This window comes from Leptinotarsa decemlineata, unplaced genomic scaffold (genome assembly GCF_025532065.1).
Source record: "Leptinotarsa decemlineata unplaced genomic scaffold, Ldec_3_MD MMD2_P_RNA_scaffold_5, whole genome shotgun sequence".
NCBI lineage: Eukaryota > Metazoa > Arthropoda > Insecta > Coleoptera > Chrysomelidae > Leptinotarsa > Leptinotarsa decemlineata.
The window spans coordinates 10,189,947-10,204,503 of record NW_027412532.1 but is presented as its reverse complement, the minus strand read 5'-3'; the positions used below and the strand labels follow the sequence as shown (position 1 = coordinate 10,204,503).

Sequence of the window (14,557 nt, the reverse complement as noted above, 5' to 3'; positions counted from 1 at the left end):
AAATATTCAAAAATTGTAGTACTTTGAGTAATATTACCTGTTGTTGCTCCTCCAATCATTCCTCCGATGCAAAGTACAGAAGTCATCAACGAAAAAATCAGAGTTACACTATCTTTGTTTGGATATTCTCCTGTTCTGTTCATGGCAGTCTCATTGATCCAATCCACCAAAACCTAAGAAAGATCAGGATAATTAATTTCATTCCATTCCTAACCAGGGACATGGTTATTTATAGTACATAAATGAATCGTGGAATAGAGTCACCCCTTTTTTTTATTCATATCAGGTAGAAATCATGTTAGAAAAACTTATTTTGATAGGTAGTTTTCTCACGGACAATCGGATGCAAATATATACTACTCTGTATTCAGAATTTTCAATGCTAACGCCACTAAAACCCAAATACTTTATCATTGTATTGCACTGGTGTTTGATTTTATTTCAACTTCGGTGATGTTTTTGTATTCAGAATATCATATTTATTGGAGCCCTGAAGAAGGCGGGTATAATCGACGAAACGTTGACATTGACGATTGTGAATACGGAGTAATGTATTTTTGAGTCCATCTGATTGCATGAATACAACCTATAATAATTCCTCTGATCGTTTATTTCAATGGTTACATCAGATGTATTGAAATAAGACTCCGTTTTCATAGATTGTCACTAAACTGTTTACAAAACCGCAACATAAAGTGCACCATGCAATAGTTTCTTCAGGTATGTTCAATAGAAACATTTGGAGTTAGAAATCATTTATATTCTCAAGTCAAGATAGTAGATACCACAATATACATCCTGAAACACAGGATATATATACAGAACATTTTTTTCTTCAAAAAAAAGTAAATTAACATTATTCGTTCATTAACTTATGAATACTTATATTTGGACTTGGGTTTATGCTAATGATAATTATTAAATTATTGAAGTAATTACACTTCACCAATTACAGACTATATACAGACGAATGAATATTCATTTGTTTTTTCCGAGAGATCAGTACTAAGATTCGAAAAAAAGTCGTTGCGAGTTTATAAAATCGAAAGTTTTGTGTAGGTGTCAGCCTCCAAAAGTTGTAGAGGAAATAGTGTTATCACAAATGTATCTTACATTTGGTTTGTCCCATTTGAAATGAGAAACAATTGCCAAAGTATTTGACTTTGTTACTATTTGTATACAACCTTATACTTTCAGAACATTTTGAGAATTACAGCTAAGAATGTTTGTAGTCAAACACAGATCTATCGAAATGGAAGAACTATTATCAAAAGTTCACCTCAGTAAAACTATGCATATATATCGAACTGATAATAATTACCATCCAACATTTCTGAAGTATAATTTGGAAATGTTTTCTTTGATGATCAAATTCGATATTTACAAAGATATATTTACATCCATTCAAACTTAAAATCAATAAAAAAGGAGAACACATAACTTATTGCACTTATTACTTTATATGTACGAGTACTGTTAAAATAGCATGTACTCGAAGTTGACTCAGCACTGATCAATATTCGTGTCATGGACCATTTCTTCTTCTATTTATTTACCTTCATTATGAATGGAACAATAGAAATGAACATTAAGTTTCCTCTTTCTTCACAAATTAATAATCAATTTATATAGTACACCACGAATGGTTGGAAGGTAATCAGTCTTAACTGGACATTGATAGATTATAATTGGGCATATTTTGCACATTTATTCACAGATTTTTAAAATTAATTCGAAACACGAAATATATTTATAGATCCACTCAGCATTTACGAAACATGCTAGATGAAATTTCTTCAACAATTGAACCCATTCATAAGTTACCTTGTATATTGCCTGATTTCGTATAACTTGAGGAAGCAAATTGACTGATCTGAAAATGGATTCATAGTTTTTTTTATTAGTTTATTTTATGATTCATAATGTTGAATGTTTAAATTTCAAAATTAATTGACCTCTTTGAAGCTGAATAGTAAAACAATCCAATATTGCTTATAAATATTATATACTTTCTGTAACATGTCACGTACATAGATATATAAATATGTGGAATATTGAACAGGAAGAAGAAGAAAGCAACCGAATTTTATTGTTTGTTCAAGGATTTGGTGACGCCAAATACTGTTCGAACTGATTTTTATCTGTATTACTGTATAGTCCAGTAACTGACTTGAAGGTAGAAAACATTTGAATAGAATGGAATATCCTGATGTCTAGATAATCACAACATTTTCTTTGAAAATTCCGATCAACCAGTGAGAATCAAACAACATATTATCACGTGTAGCAGAAGCAGCATAGTCAATAAGACACACTCCCATAGTAACAAACGAAACATAATTCATAGTCGACATTTAAATAAAAGTGAATGTCATGTCTATGTTTTAACGAGACTCTTGATTTTATAAGTAATTAGTTATTGAATCTCATTCAATTCAATGGACAGGAAATATGTTTCTTGCTTGAGACAAGAGTTACTGAGAATTTTATTAAGTAACTTTCAGTTTATACTCGATAACATACTCAACGTCAATTTGGTGGTATATTTTTAAGTCGAATCAATGGAAACTTCGTAAGTCATTAGAGACAGTTCCAATTTTGAAACATTTTTGAAATTTCGTTCTTAAATATTATCTGAAATGAGAAACCTTTTAAAATAGAAAAGTAATTTTTAAATTATTTAAACAATATGCATCATTATCATATGTATATGAGTGTACTCTTAAATCTTTTTTATTATGAAATAAGCCCATTTAGTCAAACATGTCTTGTCAATTGTTAGCAACATTTTTTTGTTCTCAACAAAATTCATTGAATATTATCTAATCTATTCCAAATATATGAATTGCAGATAACAAAGTATTCTGCAATCTACGGTCTTCGATAGCATTTCAAAAGAGTAAAAATTGTTGATTCGATATGAAATAATCCAATACAAATTATCTCCAGCTCATTATTTACGAGTAAACGAATTGTTTTTTGACCGGTACATATCTGATATAGTTGTTATCAAACCACCAGACAAAGTGTACAGGACAGCACTAAAAATTGGTCGTCAAGTTGACCAAAATCATTGATTTATATAATTCAGTTTGGACATAAAAGGTCAATATTTTAACTGTTTGTATTGTGATTGATTTTTCAAAATATTTACCTGTTTTATTGTATAATAGTTTGATGCATCAGTGACTGATGAAGCCACCATGTTGCGAAACGCATCACAAATAAAATTGTTGTGAAAATTCTAAGCTATTTCTGAATACTTCCCAGAAGAAGACTTCATTGATTCGATCGATGAAATAGAGTTCTAGTAAATTACTCACCGTTTTTGGATTATTGAGGACTCCTGTGTTGTACCCATGTTGAAACGATGAACCCAATGCTGAGGCTGCAATCGCGAAGGCAAGCCTGCCATTGAATCCCTGAAAAGAATAGTCACCTATAAATAAAACTGCAAATATTATTCTTTCGGCACGCCGGAGTACATAAATAGAATTTGCCTACATATGTCGGTTTATTTTTGTACCCGGCAGCTCATGAATGGAGAAATATTGCGTAAGCGATTTAATGAAATTGAAATCCATGCTGAAACAACATGTTTAATTCCATTCATCAAAAATGAAGAAAATCTTCGAAATCAGTCTCTCAATTAAATAAAACCATGTGGAACATTTGAAAGTCCCTGACCATGGGTTAATATCATAATCGATATCAGCTATTGTAAGTTTTTTATTGGAGAAAAACCAGCCAGGTCTATTTTACATTTACAATTGGTTCTACATTCAAGATTATCACAAAATTTTCAGTATCTGTATCAACAGTTTGATTACACTTAAAACGACGCATAATATAATCGTTTGTGATGAATGCATCGATTTTTGGGCTCTAGTTCCATCCAGACTTATGCCAGTTGCTGCGGATAGACGTATTCAGAAAATTTCAAAATTAGAACGTGATAACTTCCAGATTATTCCAAATGAAAGTTGAAACCTTCAGAGCAGGAAAGAGTTATACTTTGAAACATTCCATTATGTAGAAGAGGTTTTCTCTTTGCTCGCGTCGATTCCATGACAATACATAACCACTTTTTGTGATTTCATATTGAATACTTGTGATTCGTCCTAGTTAAACTCACGCGTAAAATCACCCATAAAAAGCATCACCTGGGCGCAATCGAAATGCAACCGCGCTACTCTACTTGCGCATTAAACGCTTCATGTGAACAAGCCTTTAGCACATAAAGTATACCCTGAATGTTCGACATAAAACGAATATCAGTTCAGGTACAAGTCAGAGAATTTTTCAGACAAGTGTATCGAGTTTTATCTAAAATACTGTTGATATATTATCAGGTTTTCAGCAGAGCATGACTTTCAGAGTCATCCATTTGAAAAACTACGCAATTTCATCATTCTGTCGGTTTGATTACGCGAATTTTATTGTTTGTTCAAGGATTTGGTGACGTCAAATACTATTCGAACTGATTTTTATTTGTATTACTGTATAGTCTGACTTGGAGGTAGAAAAAGTTTGAATTGAATAGAATATCCTGAGTAATGTCTGGATAATCACAAAATTTTCTATAAAAATTCTGATCAACCAGTCAGAATCAAACAAAATATTATCACGCGTAGCAAAAGCAGCATAGTCAGTAAGACACAGTCCCATAGTAACAAACGAAACATAATTCATAGTCAACATTTAAATAAAAGTGAATGTCAGGTCTCAACGAGACTCTTGATTTTATAAGTAATTAGTTATTGAATCTCATTCAATTCAATGAATAGGAAATATGTTTCTTGCTTGAGACAAGAGTCGCTGCTAATTTTATTAACTAACTTTCAGTTTTTACTTGATAACATACTCAACGTCAATTTGGTCATATATTTGTAAGGAAAAATATTTTTCAACTTCTGCGCCTTCACTATTTATAACACTTCATGTAACAAGCGATGTTGTTTTACACAAATATTTGTGAATTATAAAGTTTATCCAATATTGAACGATACAACGTGAGGTTTTATTTATATTGTAAATTTGTTTGATTTCCGATTGCTACGAGGTGAAATTCCCATTTGTAGACTTTGGTAAATCGCTATCGATTACCGAAATCAAATAAACCGAAAGTGGAATGATAAAACTGAAAATATGAAAACTAATGGCAGATAAGACAAATATCTACATGATACTGAACAAAATTCTGTTTCATATGTTACATTGTAACAAAGAATGATGCCTCTTTGAAAGCTGGTTTCAATTGTTAATGAAAAATGCAAAAGAAAAGTTTTTAATATTTTTTACCACCATAAGAATGTATCAGTATTAGAAAATAGGCTCTCACGACCGCAGTCACGATTATAAGGAACACTGGAAGTATCTGCCGCAGTAGCAGACGAAATGTTCGTATACAAGTTTGTTCTTTCGGGAGAGTGTTTTAGATTAAGTATATATCTTCATTTTGCTCAGCATATGAATAAAGCAAATCTGTGAATAATCTACAGGCATATCTAAACAGTTTCTTTATCATTCGTTTGCTTATTTATTTCTTTATTTCTGTTTGTATTCTGAGAATTCACATATGCACAACTTTCTTCAATAATATCCATGCCTGAAAGGTTTCAGTTCCAGACTGAAGATACGATTATAATACTGATGATAATTCTACATTCTTAATAGGGATTTATGTGCTGCTCAAACATCAAAATGGAAAAAGTTCTTAGAAGCCAAATCCACGAATGACGTTGTGGATGTGATCAAGTACATAGATATATGCTACGATTTTTTTCAGAGACGTCACAAATCTCAAGCTGATGAATGGATTCGAAGAATTATGACTGAATCTAGCGATGGCCAAGTGATTTCATAATAACAGTTATGTTAGTGGATGTCTGGCATTATCACAGGATCAATTGAATACGAATATAAAAATGAAATGAACAATCGAAAACTGAAGGTTGAACAAAGCTAGTGGGAAACGAAAACTAATTCCAAGTAAAAATCTCTCTCATGTCGCAAGGTCGAACTATCAAGGTTTTAAATAATTGGACGGCGGCGGCGCGGCGTATCGACAATTCTTTGATATTTTCAAACCTGTTGGATTTCAGATGCCGATAATAGCAATCATGTCTGCAATCAGTCGGTTAGAAGTGCGGAAGAAGTTTAAACAAAAACTGACAGTTATGCCTACCAGTCGTAGGATATTTGCGGTCTTCTTGACAAATGAAATCACATTCTATGATCTGCAGCCTGATTAGATTCCATACCAATTCTTAATCAATATTAGAATTACATTCACACAAATAACCTATATTAAAGAAGAAAGTATTACAAATCATGAAATTATGACACAACAACAAAAATTCTTTGGCGCTCCCCCGGAGCGCGCAGTGGCGCTTTTGCTTTCTCAGCTGCAGGAAAACCCGGAAAAACTTGCAGCACTACATTATCTGAAGATTTCGATCTGCCAATGTCCTCTCTTTGATAAAACAAAATGTAGAGTGTCTCCAGAACACTTAGAGTCAAACTTGAACCAGTCCGTTTCGTCTTTGACCAATGCGTAATAATGCCAGAACCACAGTAAACAATGACTGCATGAAGATTATAATAGTGGTCTGCTAGATTGAAGTATGGATCAATTTCGAACCTTCGTAAGAGATTGGTACTTCCGTCAGAGGTTGAGTCATGTTTGATTATCATCAGTGTTATTATTAAGTTGACTGGTGCCCCAGCTTTACTTGTTTTTATATAATTAGAATTTATATTTCAGTTTCATACAAAAACTCCTCCGTAACTGTTTACCAGAAAGTTACAGCTTATTTTCTGATGCTTCGCCAGATATATTTCAGAAGGCCGTAGCCTTGCTGTGGTGAAACATTATGACATAAAAATGAAAGAAACAATTTCGTCGGTCTAAAACAGTTTGGTTGGGAGTTGAACGTAAAATCAGTAACATTCGTTATCAAAAGGCAAGGCTTTATCAAGAAAACGTGACACGGAGTAGGTTATTGTGGCTCATATTATAACCAAGTGAATGGACTGATTCTGGTACTGTCCAGAAATTTTGAAGTGAACTCTTACAGAAATGAATCAAGTCTGATGAGTGAAACAGCAGCATACGTTATAAAAACAAAGCTGCCTATCGAATATTCGAAGAAATTCAACTTTTTATGAAGATATACCTTAAACGTTAACAGACGGATACACATAAAATCAAATTGGTTCAAAAGGGCACCCTTGGATGGCCGAATATCTAGATGAGCTGAGTTTGGTTTTAAATTAATCAATTTGCGTTTTGTATCTTCTCTTTTCGTTTATACTCCAAATTCTCACCATTATTAATGATAATAAATTTTATCGCCCAACGTAGATAACAAGAAAACAAAACAAAAAAAATTTAAAAAAAAATACACTTTGTTTAAAATGTGCAAATGGCTTTTGGTTCAGATCACGAATTTGCATTAGCATCTGCTCTATGTATAAAAATAAAATATTGTATTAGGGCTTGGAGAGAATGAAAGAAGAAAGGAAAATAAGAAGAGGAAAGAAGTCATTACATAGATATTTATGAATAGCTGAAACTTTTTTCAGGATTCTTGCCGCGAAATTAGTTATTCTGAATGCTGAGCAGATGGTATTTAAACGTGCTTTTAAAAACAGTTCTTGACATGTTAAGACAATTGTTCTTTCATTTATAGGAATAATTTATTGTGGAGGAGATATTATAGGAAAAAGGTCGTTTGAATATTCCCTTTTTATGTACATGAATGTTTAACACTACCTTAATACGCAAATTGAGGGACACCTGTTTCTATAAGACAAATGTCCATATAAGTAGGGAGGACTCCTATATTTGATCATTAGCAACCTGCCCTGGCTCCGCACGGGTGAATGCTGATACTGAGTATAAATTCATCCACCGGGAATATAAGGGCATGGAAAAACAAAGATGAAAAAATTCCTCCGCGGCTGGCACCCGCGGGGAAAAAGTTTGCACATCTACAATATAAAGCGAACATCCATACAAAATTTCAGCCTCCAAAAATATAGCGGTATGGAGAAACAGTGTGGAATAGGTAATTTACATATGCGCCCCTTTTACCCTCACGGGGGCGCCCCAGTTGGAATATTTGACAATTCTTTCTTAGTGTTTATCTAAGACCTGAGAACCACCTACTTATATACCGAATTTTAGCTTCCTAGGACTCACCAGTACAGAGAAACCGAGATGAATGAGTTAGTATTAAGTAAGTAACTTTCTCATTTATAAGTATAGATTTTGAAGAATTTGCATGTTGAATGAAAACGTCTACGATTCAACATATTCAACCACTTCAAATCTGCTTAATTTGTGTGAAATTGTAGATGCATGAGTTATGAACTTTTGTTCATCGGTGTTGTCTAAACATGAATGATAAACAAAGCCACGGTGGTTGAAATGAGATGAAACTAATGAATCATATAGCATTTTGTTGACATCTACATCTAAATATTGTCTATGGGGATATATGAGTTTCAGTTTGTAGGTTACATGTTCATGAAATATCAGTTTATGATCTATTATACATATATGCAAGTAATTCACATGTGAGTGGAAGCCTGGGCATTCATATTAACTCACACATACATTTGGTGTGAGTAGACTTAAGCTCATGAAGAACTCCCAATTGAAGTTTATCATAATAATTGAAGTTTGCTATAGGTTAATTCTACAGAACAATAAGAAGAGGAACATATGCCTTAGCAAACGAAATCATCGGTTAAGAGATATCTTTCAAAATTGTTATATTGATATCGGTTATGAAACAAAACAGATGAAAAGGTCTTTGAAGAGTTGTTTTTGCAATGATGGTATATAAGAAAAACATACGGTAGCCGGTTGACGTGGGTGGTTTACTTCACTCACTCAATCGACCGTTGGGTGAACTGGTAGTTCGAACCGCAAGGCCAAACGATCGATTTTCACTTACTAACGTCCATCCCGTGCTAGGATTTCACACGTTGAAAGGTAAGACCGCTTTAATCCTTAGCTCGAACAAGTTTCGCCTTTTGAGAGTTTTTGGTCGTAGGGGTGTTGAAGGAAAAATAGATTTCAAACAGATTTTTGAACAGATTTCTCTGATATTTTGGATACATATATATACCTTTAGGTCAATAACTTTCTCAGAAATGCATTCAATGAATAGACTAGGACTACTTGGACACTTAAAATATAATGATATGTAATTTATATTATAACTGAAGAATGAAACAGATATGTCTACATGATTTACTTCTAGTTTATTCATTATCCTATAACTACTAATTCAGAAAATGTGGCAAAAAATTGCCTGAACTCTTTCAAGTTTGAAATTAGAATAGATTTATATGCATGAATGACGAATTACATAATGACACAAACTGGAATATCGATCTGGTAATGAAATGTAGTGGCATATGCCGGAAATCATTATACAATATCTTGCTGATATGATGTGGTGTTCGCATATAATGGAATAGTCCACTAATTAAAATGAATTTCATTTATATATTGTATTGGTGTTTATGCCTTATCGATAATAAAGCGGTATGAACTGGTTCCTTTACATAAAATTTAAAATAGTTCAGCTATCTAAAATCAATTCATTTTATTAAGTATTTTATCCACTGTACCCAATGCCAAGTCTTAAATTATTCAAACTGTGATTTTTGTTACTTTTTATCGTCAGAGGTATGAAACCGATAATGAAACTTTCAATTTTGCTTTAGTCACTCTTATGTAATATTTCAATTTTGACCTCCATTTCTCACTTTTCTCAACTTGATTAGAATCAGTGTGTTCAACAAAAGAACACCCATATTGAGATTCTTGTGTTCATTTTTCTGAAAGCCCGGGATTAATTTCGACTACCTACTAAATCGTGATAAATCACTTTTAACATCGACTGAAAGGTAGGAGGCCATGAGTTAAGGTAAACCAATAATCAACTTGATTGAAATACCACAAAGACGAGAATAGAAAGAAAAATAATTTCATAATTAACAAATTTGGCTTTTGTGTTTTAGAATCATTGAATACCATCAATGAATTGAGAACAACTGTGTCAAAAATGTTCAAACCTGTAACGTCTTTTGAATAAAACTTTGATTAACTTTGTAATCATGTATTCTTATAGAAAACTGGATATTCATCAGATGAGGATAGGTATTTGATCAGAGTTGTTATCAAATGAACTGGTAAAATGAAAACAGTTTAGTCAAAAAGACTTGTTTATGAAAAAATGTATGACTCTTTGAATTATTTCCCATTGACAATACGGTGGGAAATTGGGATACACTGATATAATCATATTTATTAGGTATTTTGCCCAATTTAATCACCTGATACTTTCAAACAATATTCGCCCAAGTAGTAGATATTCAAACTGAATTTATTGACCCACAACCTCAACAACCTTACGTTTTGATCATAAACAGCATATTGTATTGTAATTTATTTAAAGTACCGCATAAAAATCATACTTAAAGTAAAGTAATCGTAGTCAATGACCTTTTGACGTCGATTAGAAAATGTTTAGCATTAAAGTTGTTTCAATTCATCTGTTCTAACAAGAAAACATATCATAAAATGACACATACAGATTTATCATACATAGAATGTGTCCTAAGTTCAAAAATCACAAGTCAAGTAGATTATGATTTTAACGAAATGAGAAGTTTTCCGTCTAATATAAATAAATATATCTGTGTTAGTTGTCGATGAAACTATTATAAATGAAGAAAATCAAGAAAAATCCAGAGGATCTTGACCTATTGATTCAATTGCGGAAATGGATCACTTATTCTAGGTGTTAGGAAGCAAGTCCACTTTGACATATTTAAAAAAATTGAGAAATGCACTCATTCAACTTTGATTTACTTTCAAATTTCCGGTGCTGGCTCAACAAATTTCACTAATTGTATAATATTGAGAAGCAGTAGATTGAGTTCACTGATATCAGAGATTAGGGGAAGGTAAGTCAAATAAGACACGTATGAAAAAAATTGTGAAAGGGTCCATATGCTTCATTTGATTTTATATTTTTCCATTAAAATGTAAAAATTTGTAGAATACCCACCTATGTTTCTTTCAGATACAGGCGGGAAAAACACAACAATTGAAATAACTATTTCCCATTATGGATATTGATTTCAACAGAAATTATTTGGTATGTAGTAATTCATTAGAGGAAATGAAAAATATTACTTGAAAAAGTATACAAAAATGAAGCAGCGATGAGAAAAAAAACGAATGTCACTCACAATATATTTCAAACAGGACCAAGTTTTCTAGGAAAAATACTTCAAAATTCAAAATGATTTCAACTTATACATGAGAGAAATGCCATAACGCGAGATATATCGATTAATTTAATAGATTAAGTAAACAAACAATAACCAAATTATCAAAATTATTTCATAAATTTAATTCACTCACCGCTTCTCCTTTGCTTTTTGGAGGAAGGCCTGTTTCGAGGTTTGTGTCAGAAATAAATTTTTCTCCTCCTTTTCCCATCCTTCTCCAATAAATTGGTCCTTGATTCGAAAAATCAAAAGCGAAACTTTTATTTCACCCTGCTGGCAATAACTACACGCACAACCGCTGGATAGTCAGCTTCCTATTCAAGCTAAAGTTCTTGAATGTGTGTCCCCTCTAGTAGCACTATACTGGTCGAGAACCAGCCTCGAAAGTATTTTATACTTGGCTTTCCATTGGCCAAAACTGAAGGCGTGTGAGGGGCTCACTCGACGTATTTCCTTTCCTACATATCGTTATCTCGCTTTATCAGGTATTATAACGACCAACTTGGATAATATTGCGGAGTCTAACCTTGCGAATGTTCATTCCTGTGGAACGAACATAGTGATTTTTTCAACTATTATGAAATTTAACACAGAGATTTATTTATATTGTATTATCATTTATTCTTTTATACTTGTTTGTTGAACTGTATGATAGATACAACAACCGTTATCAAATTATATCTAGTTAGGTCGGTCGGTAGCCAGGCGGTTCGACATGGGTGCTTTGTTCACTCACTCGAATTTACTGCCGTGTTGGTCGGTGGTTCAAGCCCTAGTCTGAACGATCGATTTTCACTTGCTACCAGTGTTAGGAATCACACGTTAAAAGGTAAGACCTCGTTAACCCTTAGCTCGCACAAGTTTCAACTTCTGAAGGTTGTCGTTCGTAGGGGTGCGACAGCTGGTTAACAAAAATACAGATTTTAAACAATTTTTTTTTATACTTCTCGAAGATGAATCTAGCTCAATTCATATTGTATTATTATTTGTTCTTGTATACTTGTTTGTTGAACTGTATGATAAATACAATAACCGTTATCAAATTATATCTAGTTTGATACTTCTCGAAGATGAATCTCGCTCGAAAAAACATCTCCCAGTTCAAAACGACCAACTTGGATAATATTACGGAGTCTAAATTTGCCAATGTTCATTCCTGTGGAAAGAGCATTGTGACTTTTTCAACTATTACAAAATTCAACACAGTGAGTCATATTGTATTATTATTTATTCTTGTATATCTACTTGTTTGTTGAACTGTATGATAAATACAATAACCGTCATCTAGTTTGATACTTTTAGAAGATGAATCTAGTTCGAAGTCTCCAGTCTTCCAGAAGTTTCATACGGGGACTAAGCACGCTTACCCCTACAAAAATTCGTTATTTTTCTATCAGTCCAAAGTTAAATTGAAAAATATTCAAAATTTTCTATGTTTCGTCCTATATGGACATTTTCAAACTTATACGTTAAACTAGCTTGAGCTAGAGTTTAACGTATAAGTTTGAAAATGTCCTTACAGGACGAAACTGCAGTAACGTTAGTTACAAATAAAAGTGGTAAAAATTATAGAAAGTTTTCAATTCTCTTTTCTTCATCATGATTTCCTACCACGTAGTAACGGCTACATCTATCAATTTATTGAAAAATATTTATATACCAAATATGCTATTTTTCCTACATTCCAATCAGGCCCAGAAGAATCTGTTTGCCATGTTTGGGAGTTGAAAATGATTATTTTGTGAAATCTCAAATACTCACTTCAGACTGTCCCAATAGCCAAGTATGTTTGATGTCTTTCTGGGTAAATATTCGATTTTCAGTTTCACTAGTTTAAAAAAAATACTCAATTTTGAGCCCTGATCACACATGTAATGCCAAAATTCGGCGATCCCATCTACTTTTGGAGATTCTCACTTCTGATGATGATTAAAACTTGTGAAACCGTTTTATGACCTCATGCTGAGGACTTTTATTCATCAACTCCAAATATTTTTCTTGGAATGAATAACTTTCATTTCATCAAAATAACTTTTTTTTTGAAACCATCTTCTGAATGATATCGCCAGAAGTAAATTGCTTGAATGTACATATACAAACCCTCATTTTTATCCATAAAAAAATATCATTTTACCTCAACACCAAACTCAGTTTGAGTGAGTATAAACGAAGAACATCTATTTTTATTGTAGCCCTGAAGATGGCGACAAACATCGTAGAAACAATTGAATTATGAGTAAATGAGTACAGCTTGTCGAATGTAGGAAGAGCTTTCTAAATTTCGATACGATCATGCTCACTAGATGCGCGTTAGAAGACGGTTAGAGAGCACGCGCAGGTTGTGAGAATTCTCAAGTCTCTTCCGAATTTCGAAAATGTTACTCAACATTCAATGAATCAAAATTCAACCTGTTACCTTACTCAACCATTGTTAGATTCAATAACTCAACTTGAAAAATTAATATATTCTTGATGAAACAGTTACTTTTTTATATTTCACGACGCCGAACTTATTTGTACGATAGTTGCATTTTGTAGTAGTCTGTGAATAAAGATCGTGTAAAACAAGTATGGTTTTACAAAGTTTTCGTTGCCAGAAGTTCTGTAGAAATTGTAGATTTTCCAACTTTTGAGTTGCGGTACCCTGTTTTTGAAAGTAAACCGGGGCGCCAAGTTTTGACATCACATTTGTGATCAACGTACCAAAATATGTAACGACAATTGAAAATTTATAAAAAAGTACTGCAAGCCTGAAAGGAGTAGTTTTACCTCTATCTGCCAGGACTAAACATATCTGTCTTTCAGGCGGAAGTGTATGCTATCTTGCAGTGTGAAAGGCTTTTTGAATTGAGACCTCAAAGAAATGAGCGGATCAATATTTTCATAGACAGCAAGAGCGCACTAGGGGCTCTGACAAACCCGAAGGTGACATCAAAACTGGTCTGGGAATGCCACGAAGAACTGAATGAACTTGCAAACAGGAACAAATTAACTTTGTACTGGGTGCCAGGGCATTCAGGAATCACAGGAAATGATAATGCTAATAAATGCGCTAGACACGGATCATCAACTTCATATATAGGTCCTGAACCAGCTCTGGGGGTACCAAAATTATTGGTACGAAACCAGATTAGGACATGGACCAATAAGAAGCACACAGAGTACTGGACAAAAGTACCTGGCAACAAACACAGTAGAACCTTCATTAGGAAACCTTCCGAAAAAAGAACCGAAGAAC

The 14,557-nt window shown here is 33.0% G+C and overlaps 1 protein-coding gene across 4 annotated transcripts in view; it reads right to left on the bottom strand.

Annotated features, from left to right (window-relative positions):
* Positions 1 to 14,557, bottom strand: part of LOC111506553 (solute carrier family 2, facilitated glucose transporter member 1) — a 104,777-nt gene that overhangs the window by 7,761 nt on the left and 82,459 nt on the right. For 3 of the 4 annotated variants that reach the window (XM_023161662.2, XM_023161661.2, XM_023161663.2), the window contains exons 3-4: positions 3,324 to 3,422; positions 38 to 173 (exon numbers count right to left, since the gene is read on the bottom strand). In XM_023161662.2, the coding sequence (XP_023017430.2) occupies positions 38 to 173; positions 3,324 to 3,422 (235 nt within the window). Of the gene's footprint in view, positions 1 to 37; positions 174 to 3,323; positions 3,423 to 11,452; positions 11,716 to 14,557 lie in introns of those variants that run through there. The other variant, XM_023161664.2, reaches the window with a different exon arrangement.